This window comes from Corylus avellana, chromosome ca5, assembly GCF_901000735.1.
Source record: "Corylus avellana chromosome ca5, CavTom2PMs-1.0".
NCBI lineage: Eukaryota > Viridiplantae > Streptophyta > Magnoliopsida > Fagales > Betulaceae > Corylus > Corylus avellana.
This window is the reverse complement of record NC_081545.1, coordinates 1,796,118-1,811,892: the sequence shown is the minus strand read 5'-3', so window position 1 is coordinate 1,811,892 and position 15,775 is coordinate 1,796,118. Positions and strand designations below refer to the sequence as shown.

At 34.7% G+C, this 15,775-nt stretch overlaps 1 protein-coding gene across 1 annotated transcript; it reads right to left on the bottom strand.

Annotated features, from left to right (window-relative positions):
- Positions 1–1,027: 1,027 nt before the first annotated feature.
- On the bottom strand, positions 1,028–8,803 carry LOC132182624 (heterogeneous nuclear ribonucleoprotein 1). Its single transcript, XM_059595927.1, has 5 exons — positions 8,509–8,803; positions 8,273–8,396; positions 7,696–7,921; positions 6,174–7,374; positions 1,028–1,588 (listed from the first exon to the last, which is right to left on the bottom strand). Exons 3-5 carry the CDS (start codon positions 7,915–7,917, stop codon positions 1,575–1,577), a joined length of 1,437 nt encoding a protein of 478 aa, XP_059451910.1. The 5' UTR covers positions 7,918–7,921; positions 8,273–8,396; positions 8,509–8,803; the 3' UTR covers positions 1,028–1,574.
- Positions 8,804–15,775: the final 6,972 nt, after the last annotated feature.

The window sequence follows — 15,775 nt, the reverse complement described above, 5'->3', positions numbered from 1 at the left end:
ACTAACCGCTAAGGCGGTTACGGTTAGCGGTTATTGCCACTAACCGCTAACCGTAACCGCCTTTGCACCCCTACAACTGGCTTACTTTTCCTTCTTAATCTTCGTGCTAGACGGAGCGGGATTCCCTCTCCGTTCAAAGCTTTGGGCAGGTATACCCCATCGAGAGGCCTATCATAATTTTAAGAGATTCCTTGCAATCCGAATAAGGGGTTGCAAGAAATTCCAATCCAAGCTAGACTGATGGAGAGGATACAGAGACAAAAATGATCTCAGATGATCTCTTACAATTTTGCTATTCGAATTGCTAACGCCCTTATAAAACCCACACAATTTTGCTATTCGAATTGCTAACGCCCTTATAAAACCCACATTTCCAAACGGATCTTGAGCAGTATACCTCCTTACTCAAACAGTTGGCCTTAGAAAAATTCTCACATTTGTCAATTAAATTATTAACAATTCATATAACAAAATTGTTAGAAATCCGAGCTTGAAACCTTTTTTTTTTTTTTTAATATACAAGTAATAGTGTCTCCTATGGAGAGGGGAAAGGGAAATGAAATATTCAAACTAGTAACCTCATTTTCATGATTCATGAGACATGATTTCCAGCCGATTAAGTTACAGCTTAGGGAGATTAAAACCAGATTTTAAAATCTTGGGAACCATGTGGTTAAAGGCTTAAAATCAAATTTTACAAAGACATTAAGATCAATGATGATGGCCTACACTTAACAGAAAAGATGAAAAGCAGTTTCCCATTCAAAAAGTGCAATGAGATGATGGCAAGATCTTGGTGGGTCTCCTTTCACCAAGTTTGATCAATGATCACTGTCATGATCAACTTGTAAAAAGAAACCTGATCATTAACATCACCAGTCATTGACCCGACAGATTCATCAAAGAAATGCAAGTGTTTTTTACCTGCTTTCTTTCATAAAAATAAAAGGCACAAAAATTATATTCCATCTCAAAAAATGAAAAAAGCAACAAGAGTTTGAAGTTGTGGCATAAAATAATCTCAAGGAAAAAAGAATCAGCATCTGTAGACTTATTCATGGGATCCCAAGATAGGTATCCCTTAAATGTTTCACACTAGTGAATGAACAAAAACCTCAGTACAATCTGCCAAAACAAACCAAAATGATGGGAACAAAGGGAAATCAATGCATCCCTGACCACAGAACCCCCAACTTTGCCAGAGACATTGCATATCAAAATCTATGGAAACAAAAAGTGTCATAAGTCTATCTTTTTCATCATGTATTGCCGCCTCACCAGAGATGCATGATACACTTCTGACTATATCCCGCAATCTGATTTTACATCTCACTCGAGTAACAAAAAAAGAAAAAACCTAAAACAGTAACTCAAAACCCAAGCCTTAACACAAAATTCCTGTAACTTCTATCTCTAAATTTGATTCTTCGACACGGGCACTCCAGTTAGCTCTAGATAACCAAACTTAAGATCTAACTGAAATGTATTAACGATGGGGGGTGTGTGAAATTCACAATTCACCTGCTTCAATAGATTATCTTCACCTACAAATGTTGTGAATCCAAATGATCCTCCTACGCAGAAATTCCTGGAACATGTGCAAGTGGGAAAAGAAGCTTGTAAGTTTCAAAATTAATCAAGACTTGAGCAACAAGTTTCAAATGGGAATTTCATTAGTGCGAAGAAGAACAACTAAAATATCAAAGTGAACAATCATCATACTTAGTTTGTTAGTCTTACCATGATACTATTTTATTTATACATTTACTGTCTTTTTTAATCTCTCACTCTCTGATTGGTAAAGAATTTCACTAGGAAAAAAGGAGTACACCTTAGTACACAGGAGGCATACAGAAAGTATTCCCCTAGTCGTTACAATCTAATTTCTTATATACAAGTTAACTCGCAAAAAACAGTGATGAAAAAACCCTATGTAAGCAAATAGGAATAGCACCTATCCTCCAGTCCAACCTCTTTCTTCTTTTCCCTCCTTTTCTTTTTTATGTTTGGAAAGGTAAGTCACAGCAAAACTAAGTGGAGGCGTTGTTGAGCAGGGCCCAGCGCTACCATTTTTTAGTAGGAAAAATTATATAGCAGGAGATGGAGCCCCAGAACACCAAATTTAGCTACACACTTGCTTCAATACATCAACAGAGTTATTGTTTTGGTGGGTGTGTATGTGTGAAAGATAAAAAGGTCGCATTCGAATCTACATTGCACGCCGTTATTAATGCCGACAACACACAAGTTGTTTTCTTACAATGCAATTACTAGAAAGTTATATATCAGGAAACAGAACACAGATATGGTGATTATAAACCTTTAAAAACATATATCTAGAATCAGCAAAGACAGTATCATGAAATTTTCACATTAAGGAGTATCAACTTGATATCGACCTAACAAATAGCAAAATAGAGCGATAACCAGCACAGAAACAAAGCATACCTAAGACTACCTAAGACTGACCAGAAAAGAAAGGCCAATCACAAAAGCCACTGAGACAAAATAATCAAGAAGACAAACTTGAGCTTATTTGATGGGAGCTCCACCCCTAATAGAGGGGTGCCTGTTCTTTAGAGGCACAAAAGAGCCACTGTCCATATGCACCCTAACACTCATAACTTCCTAAGAATTCTCGGCATCATCCAGAAAAACAACTTAAAAAGAAAACCTAGGTCCCATAACTCCCTAGCCAGACTAAAAGAGAAGATGGTCAGCAGTCACATGATTCCTTTATACAAATTTCCCATTTTGGAAGCATCATCTCTCCAATCACCATTTAATAGTGCCAACCAGCTTGCGTGGAGTAAATACGCGATCTCCTTCAAAGAGAACCCAGCCAACCAAACCCACTGCCAGCACCAACCAAAGCCTACAAGAAAGACTTCACATCAAAATTTTCTAGTCCCACCCACAGCATCTCTACCCCTCTCTAGATTCTCAATCCATAAGCAAGTTCACAAATAGCCTCCAATCCCACCACATAGGGGTGGGTGGGGTTAGGTGTAAGTCTTAGGTTCAAATCTTATCAAGACCAGAATAAGAACTAAATTAACGACTCAGCCCATCCTAATAAACCTAGGATTCCAATCTAGACCTAGGAAGATGCCACAGCATCTATAACGAACAATTGATTACCCATGAAGGATTATGAAGATGATGAGATCCATAAACTGCATGACACCAGACAAATGAAGAAGCAACTAGACTGTTACAAAGCTATCTACATCTCTATCAGCATGTATCTGTGTGGCAAGCAACGCTTTTATTGTTATTAAGGAAGGGGAAAAAGAAAAAAAAAAAAAGACACCAAAAAATCTAAAACAATCCAATTAGTTGGAATCTTAAGATATTTCTGAGCTTATCCAGTTTATGAGGTACCCCCAACCACTTATAAAAAAAAATGATGTACACCAAGCCAAAAAGCACTCTGCATATAGTGGTAGAACCAGGGTTGGCTGGGGAGAGAGAGGGTATCTGCCGATCTATTCAATGCTGGAATCAGACCTGCTATTAATGTGGATATTTCCAGTCTCCAGAGTAGGATTAGCCGGGAAATTAAAATTGGAATTAGAGCAATTCGCAGAATCAAAAGCCTTGGCGCAATTCACTTCTGATCTTGATAAAGTAACTCAAAATCAGTTGGCAAGAGGTCAACAATATTTGGGGTGCCTTTACACTTTTAATGATATTTACCAACTACTTATCAAAAAAAGAGGTCAACAATTATGCAAGGAGCATTTGCCTATTTACATAACAGATCATATGGTGGTCCATAAATTGGGAAAATTTGTACCTACTCTAAATTTCCAAGGACACAAAAAATGATGATACTAGATCTCATGGTTACAAATGAAATTCACACAACCCCCCCCCCCCCAACTTGTAGCAAGCAAACCTTACAGGCAAAGGAGGATTTTGATGCACATATGAAAGAAATGAAGGATAAGATATTTGTATTAGAAAATAAAAAATAAAAGACAGCTAGGATGCTCAAGAAAGGAAAAGAAAAGGTATGTTATCTCAGTTGCAGGAAGGGATGCCTCGTATGATGGCAAATATGTTACAGGTGCTACATAGTTTTTTTGGATAAGAATTTATTGAAGAAACTCAACAAAAACATATGATCCACGGGTAACTCCTCAAAAACAAGACAACCTAAAAGTCAAAATGGGCCTACACAAACAAGTGCCTATAAGGAAGCAAAAAAAGGCAAGCAAAGCTAAAAAATCACATCAGAAAAACTCCAAGACCCAGCTAGGAAGCGATGAAAGGAAGAATTATGGACACTCTTAAAGTTCACTTTGGATCTACCCCAAAACAAAATCTCTGAAAGAATGCACCCGAAATCTTTGTTCTCTTCTGGAACAATCTAGTAGTTCTCTCACACCATAAAGCAGACACAACAACTACCATAACTCTAACCACAATGGAGAGAAAAGATTTCCCTCTGAAGTAGGAGGCCATCCACCTAATAAACTCCTTCCAATACCTACGAACCACAATTACCTAAGGAGAACCTACTACATTGTTAATTGCCTGATTATAATGGACATATTTTACTGTTTACTTGAGAGTATTAAATAGGTGGAATTTTGAACTTCTACACAAGATATTTTTTTTGATAAGTAACTTCTACACAAGATATACATTTCATTTTATTAGTATACTTATGCTTTCACATTTATATTTAGTGAAGTTGGGTTAAAACTATAGGATTGATGTTAATATATTTGATTTGTTTTAGTTAATCTTAATTGAGTGCTTGTATCATATATCTTGTTATAATGGGTATATATTCATATGTTTAATGTTAACCATGACCCCAACCAAACAAAAGTTTCTAGCTCCGCCACTGTGTGCACCGCAAATGCATGGACACATATGGTTGATGTGGTTGACCATGTTCTAATACTTTGTAAAACAGAACCTGATGAACATATATGGTAGTTCTAGCAACTACTTATGACAAAAATATGAAAATTTTTATTCCCATTCATCACTAGTGGCATAATCGTTCTCTTCAACCTTTAGCTCCAAGTTTGAAGATGTATCTTGAAACTTCTATGGACTTCCATATATTCTATAATATTTCTATTAATTAATTTGGTAAAGTGTGGGTGTCTTTTAAATTCTCAATATTTTCTCCGGTTGTATCCCATCAGATAGTAACTAAAAAAGCTAAGCAACACTATCAAGCTTAAAATTATTTTTTCAACAATAACAAGAGAAAGCTGCACTTGCAGTTTCATAATTTTTTTTTTTTTTTTTTTTTTTTGATGATGGGAAACCTCGATAAGGCCCTTCCGACCCACCCTTGCAGAGTAAACCTCGGACCCATGCACCGCACCCTCGGAAGTTTTCCTACATGAATTAAGGTAAATCGCTGACTTTTACACCGGGGGGTGTGGCCCCAAGAGGGAGTTTGCACCTAGTAGGTCTCAAACTTGGGATCTAAGGGGTGATACTCCCTAAGACCACAAGCCTCAACCACTAGGCTTACAATTGACGGTCAACGAAGAATAACTCCCAGCCTAACTAATCAAGATTTTTGAGAAGAGCAAGTGCATACAAAATATAGGAGATACAAAGTATCAAGTTACACAGAGTACAATGCTTTGTTAAATCCATTGGATAATTCACTTGAAGCCAACCACTTTATTTGGTTTGACTTTGCACCAAAACTATGAGCTTAATAGATGTTAGTATACACATTATTGCTGTAAATAGAGTAATCAAGTAATTGTTATCAAGCCACAATTTACGATCCAGAACTTTAGTGCCAGCTTAAAGGACAATTGATAGAGGCAACAATTGCACCACATTTACGATCCAGAACTTTAGTGCCAGCTTAAAGGACAATTGATAGAGGCAACAATTGCACCACATTTGTATGTTAGGTGATGCCTTTTAATGTTGCATGAAGACCATCAAATCCAGCAAGTGCAAAGTTAGCATTTAGATCATCATGCAAAAGAATGAAAAATGAGCCAAATTCTATAACGGCTCCATAAAAGAAAGTTGTTTCTGCCATATTTCAGAATCATATTTGGTTTCACCACGATTGTTCAGTCAGTAAAATAAAGTTCCCTACCCTGATAATGATGGAGTGAGCAATTAAAAAATAGATTAATCAGCTTGTTTGAAGAAATGAAGTGAGTGTCTCTTACCTCTGTTTGACTGTTGTCTCTTATAGACACTATAACCACCAACATAACCAGGAGGAGCTTTAGCAGAAACATCGGAAGCTGCACTGCCAAGCCCATCATAACCAAAGGGACCAGACCCATCTTGCTCAGCATTTGATGATCGCCAAGTGCTGTCCCCCCCATATACTGAACCGCCACTATGAAAGTCAAAACCACCATCAAAACCACCATTTGATGCAGCAAAAGATGATGTTGGGGCTGTATTGGTACCACTGTTTCTTCCATACCCTCCCATTCCCAGACTATAGCTGTTATCACCACCTCCATAACCAAGATTTCCACTACTGTTAGAAACATTGTTTCCACCTTGAGCAGAAATTCCTGAAGAACCCCAATTAACTCCAGTATTACCAAATGTACTTCCTACAATGCTCCCACTTCCAGATCCCTGGTACGCACTGGAACTTGTGGAGTTTGTCCCATAATTAAGCCCCCCACTTCCCCACAGATTTCGAGTAACTGAGCTGAAAAAGGAAGAGCCTCCACTACGACCATCATACCCAATTGGACTACCAAACCTATTTGAATTACCAACATAATAAGGGTTCAATCCCCGCCCATAGCTGAGATTACTATTAAAATTTGCACTCCCCCCATAACCTGGGTTCAACCCCGGCTCAAAATTCATACCCACTCCATAACCAGAACCAAATGGAGGATACCCACTTCGACCACCAGATATTGGACTTAATCTATCATCCATCCTCAGTCCATAGCCCCCAACTGTGCTTGGACTATATCCTTGAGTGTAGCCATTAAGGAAGCTATTGACCCTACTCAGGCCATAGTTGTATCCACCAAGAGGGCTGCGACTGGGACCTGGGGATAACTCTTTGGGAACAGCACGCTTGACCTCAACCATTTTACCATTTAGCTCATGGAAGCTCTTAACCAAAACCTTGTCTACTGCTTCCTCTGAATCATAAGTAATGAATCCAAAGCCTCTAGGCCTCTGGGTGTTGTGATCATACATCACCACAACATCAGTGATTGTCCCAAACTGATCAAAATACATTTTGAAGTCACTCTCTGTGACCGTGGATGCCAAGCCTCCAACAAATATCTTTCTTGTGCGGCCAGGACCAGGAGAGCCATGGATGCTACCACTGTTTCTATTCAAAATATTTTGATCATCCCGAGGGACTGCCTTTTTTGCCTCAACCTGAGAATAGAGAACTCAATGATGAAAACATAAATCAAATAGTAGGACTATGAATCTTATGATCTCAATACAAGAGAATAAGACATACATGAAAAAAATATATATATTATATCATTGATGTAAAAATAAAAGAAGAGAAGACATTATTACTCTTCGCAATATTTGAAATTTAGTCCACAAAAAACGAATTCCTGCAATTACAATTTTGAATCCATAACTCCGTTAAGGAAATGAATTTTCCTTCCTATTTTGTGCAATTCAAATGGAAAGCTCATATTGCATAGTGTAAATCTCAGGGTGTAATTGGGGATTAAAACTTACCATCCTTCCATCAATGTTGTGCTTCTCCTTTACGACTCTGTCTGCAACAGCCGGGTCAGCAAAAACAACAAAGCCAAAACCTCGAGCACGTCCTGTGGTCCGATCCTTCATAATAACGGCTTCTACAACCTCCCCATATGAACTAAAATATTCCTTGAGACGCTCTTCATTTGTGTCCCAAGATATTCCACCAATAAATAACTTACCACTATCAGATTGCATATTTCTACATGCCAAAAGTACTTTCATCAGTTCAAGTTCAAGAATCCAAATCTATAAGTAACACTTTCAAAACAAACAAAAAAAAAAACATGAATCATTATCACCAAACAATAAATTCAGCTACAAAAACATATTCTGTAGTGGATCCAACCCATTATACACATTTCTAGAGAAACGAAACAACACATCAATCAAAAATAACTAAAAGAATCTATACTAGTGGATTGAATGAAATGCAAATACAATTCCAATCACATCCCCATAAATGAAAGCATTACCACGATATCGACTATAAGAATCCAAGCGAATGAATTGAAATGCAGATGAATAACCAATCAGACAATAAAACCAATACCTTATTTGTATATTATTACAAGCCAAACCAATTCTGTCTCCAATACAAAAATCAATATTCTTCGATTCAATTCAAAACATCGGATCGTTCGTCGATCAATTAACCGACGCAAAATTAATCAAACCTGAAAAGGACAAACCCATATACAATTTCAATCAGAAAACTCAACAAGATCCAAAGCCAACAACAAATTTACAAAAGATCCAAACTTGGATCGAAATTCCCGCAGAACCCACCAGTTGAAACAAAACCCAGATGCCAAATCCTGCAGAAGACTAAGATCTGAGGGGAGGCACAATAAGAATAAGAACACACGGCTGAAATGCCTCCCCACAACCTTTTTCTTTGTTCTTTCAATTGTGTTTTATTGGATTAGCAATGCAAATTCAGTTACCAAACAGATTGGAACAAGTTTGCGTCTAACATATGTTCTAGACCCAGAGAGAGAGGTTCTAGAGAGAGAAAGAGAGAAGGGTTGAGATGTCTGGCGTGCAAGGAATATATATGGGCTCTGAGAATGGAAGATGAAGATTTTCCTTTCTTTTTTTTTTTTTTTTTTTTGTCAGGTCTTAATTTTTGTTAATGTGAATTTCATTTCCATTAAAAAAAATAGGAAAGAGATTTGCAAGAGAGGGGGATTATTATTATTATATGATAAATGGGCAAAATTTGCTTGTTGCTGGTCCTCCCATTCATTCCTTTTATAGTTAATGGGAGATGGAACATTATATGTTTGTGGTACACATTTTTATGTGTTGCATGCATCTATGAGCTCATTATATATATATATATATATATATATATATATATATATATAAGAAAGCAGGTTGGGTTCATATTTTTTTCATTTTAATTGAAATGAAAATAAATTATTTTAGGATTAAGATCTCGAGCAAACTGAATAACAATTGTGAGAGAGATTATATAAAACCTAAATTTCCAAGTAAGCAGTTAAACAACTCAAAACTTATTTGAGCAGATGGGTCTCATATACACTTATTCATAATTACTGTCGAAATTGCAACAAATTGCTAAAAATACCAATTGACCATTTCATTGTTTACATAGTGTATATGTTGATAAATAGTAAATAAATAGTCATTTAAAAATTTTACTTCAAATTATGAAATGTGTCTCCTCCATTTTATTGTAATTAAGAGAATCTTGGCCCTCGATGTGTCTTTTGAGAACCAACCATTGATTAGCATGACTTTTTGGGTAGCATTGCCTTGACTTTTGTTAGTAAGCGTAAATATGACCATTTGAGGTTGGTGTTGTATTTGTGGAAATAAATGGGGGCATGAATATTTTTGTACTTTTTTGTAATTTGTCAGCAACTAATATGATCAGGCAAGTTGATTATTTAACAACCAGTGTCCAAAAATAGTGTCAATGAAGCTTGATTCTGAAAAGGGTTCGTACAATCTTTCTTCTTTTTCTTTTCTTTTTTTCTCTCTGAAGTGTTCATCTTATATAGTTTCTAACTTTCTATTTATGGAATTCTGTGACACAAAATGTTTGGAAACTGAAACTGATTCTTGTTCTGTGTTTATTTCATTTTCATGATGCTTTTGTGTGTGGCTTTTTTACAGAAGAAAAAAAAGCATGTGCTTTACAACAACAAATGGCATATTTACTTTTTGTTTATATATTTTTAATATTGTTTTTTTTTCTTTCCACGAGGGCTGAAATCTTAGCTCATATACTTATATGCAAAGTGGCGTCTATACTATGGTTGATTCTCAACTATTAAGCTTGTGCCACATATCCATCTAAGCTTTTCTATGGATTCCAGTAAAGTTTCTACTGCCATGATCTCTTGTTAAAAAATGAATGGACAAGATTACAAAGTTGGAAGAAAAGTCTACTTGTTTTTTTACTAGAAGCAATCTTGTCCATTCATGTTTTCAAAGGAAATCTCCAATGTAGTAAGCCAAATCCCTTTTTTATAATCTTATAAAACTAATTAATCCTACATTCATAAAGGGTTAATCTATCTGGGTTGAGGGCTAATCCAAAAAAGAGTAATCTCTTTTCCTTTCCAAAAATTAGATTGTGAATTGTCTTCATATTCAATAAGGAAAACTATTGGGAAATGGGAAATTATATTGGGGTTCTTTTGATTTTCTCTAGATTGAATACTGCCAGTTGTGCCACTTTGTTAGAGAAAATTGCTAATAGTATGGATTCTTGGCTCTCCAAAAACCTTCTTCTTTTTTTTTTTTGTGGGTCATCTACGGTTTATATCTTCGGTGCTTTACAGTATCTAAGTATATTGGACTTCCATTTTCAATGCCTATGAAGATTATGCATGCTATTGAAGTTTGTTGTGGGAGATGGGCAAGATATACACCTTTGATTTGATTGATAACACCCTATTAATATATTTATTTTTTTTAAATGTAAAACGAGTCCTTTTTTTTATTTAACAGCCACAACAAAGTCTTATTGGGCCAAAAAAGTTATAATTGTTTTTTTTTTTAAAAGGGCCAAAATGGTTAAATTAAACCCAAAAAGTAGGTCCAATACCCAAAATAGGCCCAAAATACCCAATTTTTTAAAGATCCGGTTACCAATCCGGCGGTCATTAGAGCATTCCCAAATCCAATGGAAGAGCTAATTTTTTATGCAAAATAACTCGTCAAAACTCATTTTATCTAGTTTAACTAATGAATTTTTAAAGGCCTCTTACATCCAATTACCTATATTTTTATCTATATCATTTAAATATTATTTTTTTACTCTTTATTGATTTTATCTTTATTTCTTTTCTAAAATTCGTATTTCACTCTTTATTTTTTCAATAGTAATTCGTTTAACACAATAATTTTTCAACGATTATTATTTTTCAAATAATCATTTTTGTAACTATAATATTTTTGAAATGGTTGTGTTTTATAATAATTATATTTTTCAACCGTTATATTTTTCAAATGTCGTATTTGCCAACATTAAGTATGAAAACCATATTCCCATAGTAATGTCGATCATATTTATGAAATATATTTTTATTAAAAATTGTGAAAGATTATTCTCATAATGATTCTTTGAAAAATGAAAAAAGTTTTGGGAAAAAAGAGAAAACAGGTAAGAAAAACAATAAAAAATAAAATGGCTCCCTTGAAAAGTGATGTTATATGTAGCTTTTTTTTTTTTTTTTTTCTAATCCAATCAAGTATCCATTTTGCATTTTTTTTTTTTGACTAATCCAATGTGGTGGGTTTTTTTAAAATATAATTAGTCATTTTAAATAAAAGTAAAATTTAGCTCCTCCATTAGGAATGCTCTTACATAACCGGATAACAGGTAGCCAATTACCGTTTCCGGTTTTTAAAATTGACTAACTGGCTACCTCGATTCTAGTTAGCGGTTATTGGTAGGATTAACGGTTTTAGCCAATAACTATTAACTAGAACCGGATTTACACCAGAGGTGTCATCATTAATTTCATCATATTCATCATTTTCATCATACATAACATAATATGTAATACTGCACAGTAACTTCATATCATATGCACATAATACATACACATACAGTAACTTCATATTCATCATTTCCTGAAAACGTAGTAGGACTATCATTAGGAACATATCATGCATCATTTGAAACCAAAGTCATAAAAACGATTCACATCACACCATTCATGCTTAAAATAGTTTCATAAATCTTTTCATATATATTGCGAATATATGGTGGATGAAGAAGAGGGGACAATTGAGAAGAATTTATTGCCGGAGGCTATAGGTACCAGACCTGCCAGTTTCAATGATTATTTAAAGTTGAAATTGACGAGTGCATAAAACCTTTAGATAGTTCGAGACATTTGCCAATTGGTAAAAAATAAGAGACCCACGATAGTTTTCCATGGAAACCAAAATGCAACACCAAAAATAAGAGTAGTAAAAATAAAAAAATAAAAAATAAATAATAAATAAAAAAAGGAAAAAAAAACAAAGCTTTAAGAGAAGGACAATTACAGGGAGTACAAAGCTGTCATAAAACAAATGTGGAGGGCAAAGGAAAAAATGGACGATAAATGAGGAAATTTTCAAAAGAAGCTGCATAAGTGTCAATATGAATTAATGCAGTGGAAAAAATCGAATTCCAGCCAGGTGTTATTAAACATAAGTCATAGCAACTTGTAGAACTACAACAAGGGGGAGCACCAAATCTGGAAAAAAGTTACTGGGATACAATAGGATTTATACCTACTTCTGGGACCAAAAGAGAAGTAGTGGAGGCAAAGGGAGAAGGAAATTTGGCTAAAGCATGTGTTATGATCTTAGTGTCCTACATGGCTTAAGTCTAATATTAACTATGGGTATATAAGCTCTTGGGCACCCTCCCTTTGCAAGCCGGTTTTCAAGAATGAGTTATACCTAAGATTTATATCAACATAGAGATAGAAATACAAAATATTTTTATGTTTGCGCCAACCAAAAACGACGGGCCAATTAGATAAGCATAATCATGGATGAATTGGGGTTTGTGTGAGTCACATGAGTCACAAACACAATGGCTCATGGAGGGAGGGGAGAGCTTAACCATGGGTATATAAGCTCTTGGGGTTTGTGTGACTCACATGAGTCATAAACACAATGGCTCATGGGGGGAGGGGAGAGCTTAACCATGGGTATATAAGCTCTTGAACACACTTCCCTTGCAAGTCGGTTTTCAAAAATGAGGACGGGCCAATTAGATAAGCATAATCATGGATGGATTGGGTTTGTGTGAGTCACAAGAGTTACAAACACAATGGCTCATGGGGTGAGGGGGGAGTTCCTTCATCTTAATCTTGTTGTGAGGGGGCAATTGAGTCCTTTGAAGAATACAAGAAAGCAAATATGAAAGTGGCCAATTGACTGAGAGTATGTGAGAATTGGGTGGGGATCAAAGAAAGATAGAAAGCTCCTATAGCAGGTGTTCAAAAAGTGAATTGGGATGCAGCAGTGGATACAATCAATATATATTGAGCGCATGGGTATAGGAATTGTTGTGAGGGATTTTGAGGGGCACATGATTGTAGCTAAAAGCTTGACCAAACCAGAAAATTTAGAACTTGTGGTGCCGGGGATTTGGTTGTTTTTCATGTAGTTGAATTTAGTAGAGATTTGAGGCTACATTATCATGGAACGTGATCACTCCAAGTAATGAATGCGAGTAAAATTGATTGAGGCAAAATTAGAATAGATATGGACAACTAGTGAAAAATACATGTGGGATGCTTGATTTGATGCACAACTAGCAGATTGGCCATATTAGTAGAGATGCAAATTATGCTATACATGGTTTAACCAGAGCAGCAGCTAAATAAGTTATAGATGAGATTTGGATGAAAGAAATTTTTATTTATATTTATAATATTGTTTTGTTAGAGCAACATGTTCTATCTATTTTTATATTTTTATGATTACCATAAATGAAATTCATATTTATTTATTTAAAAAAAATAGAGATTGCTAACATCATCTTTGAAAGAGACGCTCTATAGCCCTCCAAAAATTGAAATCAACTATAATAGAATGGGAAATCCATAGAGTTATAGCCCTGGACCTCAATTATCTTTTCTCACCTACTGACCTACCCTCCTCTACTACTATAATGCAAAGGATTCGGATCTCTTGAAATTCTTAGAAGAATTCTAATTTTTAAAATTTCAGATTAAACCATTCATTTTCATCTAAGAGCTATTATCATATCACGTGTCTCACTAATAATAAAATAATGATGAATGATCTGAATCTAAAATTTCAGAAACTATAATTCAGGAATTCGAGGGGATCTGGATCCTAATGCCAATTGATAATAAGAAAGATCACAACTTTGTTCAAAAAAGATTTTTTCTTTTTCCTTTTGTTCTCTTTTGTCAAAATAACAAATATTAACAACTAATTTAAAGCATAAAACGCTCACTTTTTTTTTTAGGAGAGAAAAAAGTTCACATTGTAGCTTTTAATGCATTCACAAACTTTTCATATGGGAAAAAAGACTGGGCATGTTTGAAATATAAAGGGAAGGGAAGGGCTAATCTGGGCAGCATTGGTTTAGGTTGGTGGGTTAAATCGTTGGCTTCAATGGGAAGGGTGGCGATAATGGAAAAAGATGCATCACATGCAATATATAATATGATTTTTCAAGTGGGATGCCTTTTTTTCTTTTTTTGTCTCCTTGATTCTAATTATTCTGAATCATCTTATTGCATGCTTGTGTTTTACTTTTTGGTCTCCATCAGATGGCACCCATTATCTGATAAATGTTTTACCCATTATAAGCAGAAGCACAAAACGATTCACCTAAACCTGTCTGCAATATGGAAGGTGATTCACTCACATTTATCTCATTTTTGCTATAAACTGTGTAAGAACATTTTTAGGATAAATGGTAATTTATGATATTAGAGTTGAAGTCCTCAGTTTCAACTTTAATTTTAAAATTTATCACTACTGCAATTCGGGAAGATAGCCCAAATTATATCCGACATCTTTCATTCCTGTGTCCTCGTCCTAAGTTAGGAAAGTTCACATAAGTGCAAATTTCTGTGCCATCCCAATCTTTTTCATGAAACATTTACATCTTCTTTTCTATATGCTTATCCGATTGGCTAGATAGTAGGAACGAGAACAAGATCCTCTTAATTTCATGGGGCAAATTATATTTACAACATCTAACGGTATATATAAAGTCACAATGTCACATCATTTTAAAACTTTTATTTATTTGGAGTCACATCATTTTAAAGCGTTTATTTATTTGGAGTCACTACGTGGTCACCCCTATTCTACTTAGGTGGTTGAGCGATCATCCTAATTTAAAAAAAAATATATATATATATATATATTTTTTTAAATAACAAGTTATTCTTACAAAGGCTAAGTACATCTTTTATTAAATTATTTGTATAACAAGGAGAGAAGAAAAATTTATAAAAAATATTTTGTATTCTAAAAATTACTTTATGTTTTAAATTATTTGTTAATGTATTTGTGATTAACAACCGAAAAAAAAAGAAAGTAATTTGGCTCATTTGGGTGTACGATTTTTTTATATTTTACTCAACTGAACTCAAAATTGCAAATATCAATGAAAAAAAAAGAGTTAAGATTCAGTTTAGGTTGTTTGAAGAATATAAAATATAATAATAATAAATCAAATTCAAAATTTAAAAAAATGTATATTTTAAAAAAAAAATTAGGGTGATTTTGAACTACCTTAGGGGTGGCTGGGTCACCCCCAAGGTGTCTGCGAGCCACTCCCAACTGGTTTCAGTTTGGATTGGCCATCCTGAGACTCTTAGGAGTGGTTTGGCCACCACCCTAAATATATATATTTATTTATTTTTAATTTTCTTGATTTTTAATTTTTTTTTATTAGTTTGGTTGAAAAATATTAAATAAAGTTGAAAAATTTTGAGTTGAATGGAATCTAAAAAAATATCGAATGAAACGGAAAAAAAGAGAAAAAAAAATTGAGTTAAGTAGGGAAGGATTTCCTTCTCAAAGA

Coding starts and splice junctions, on each gene's coding strand:
- LOC132182624 (XM_059595927.1), bottom strand. CDS start 7,917: ATGCAATCTGATAGTGGTAAGTTATTTATTGGTGGAATATCTTGGGAC. Junction 7,375..7,695: donor ACAACATTGATGGAAGGATG/GTAAGTTTTAAT, acceptor CTCTATTCTCAG/GTTGAGGCAAAAAAGGCAGT.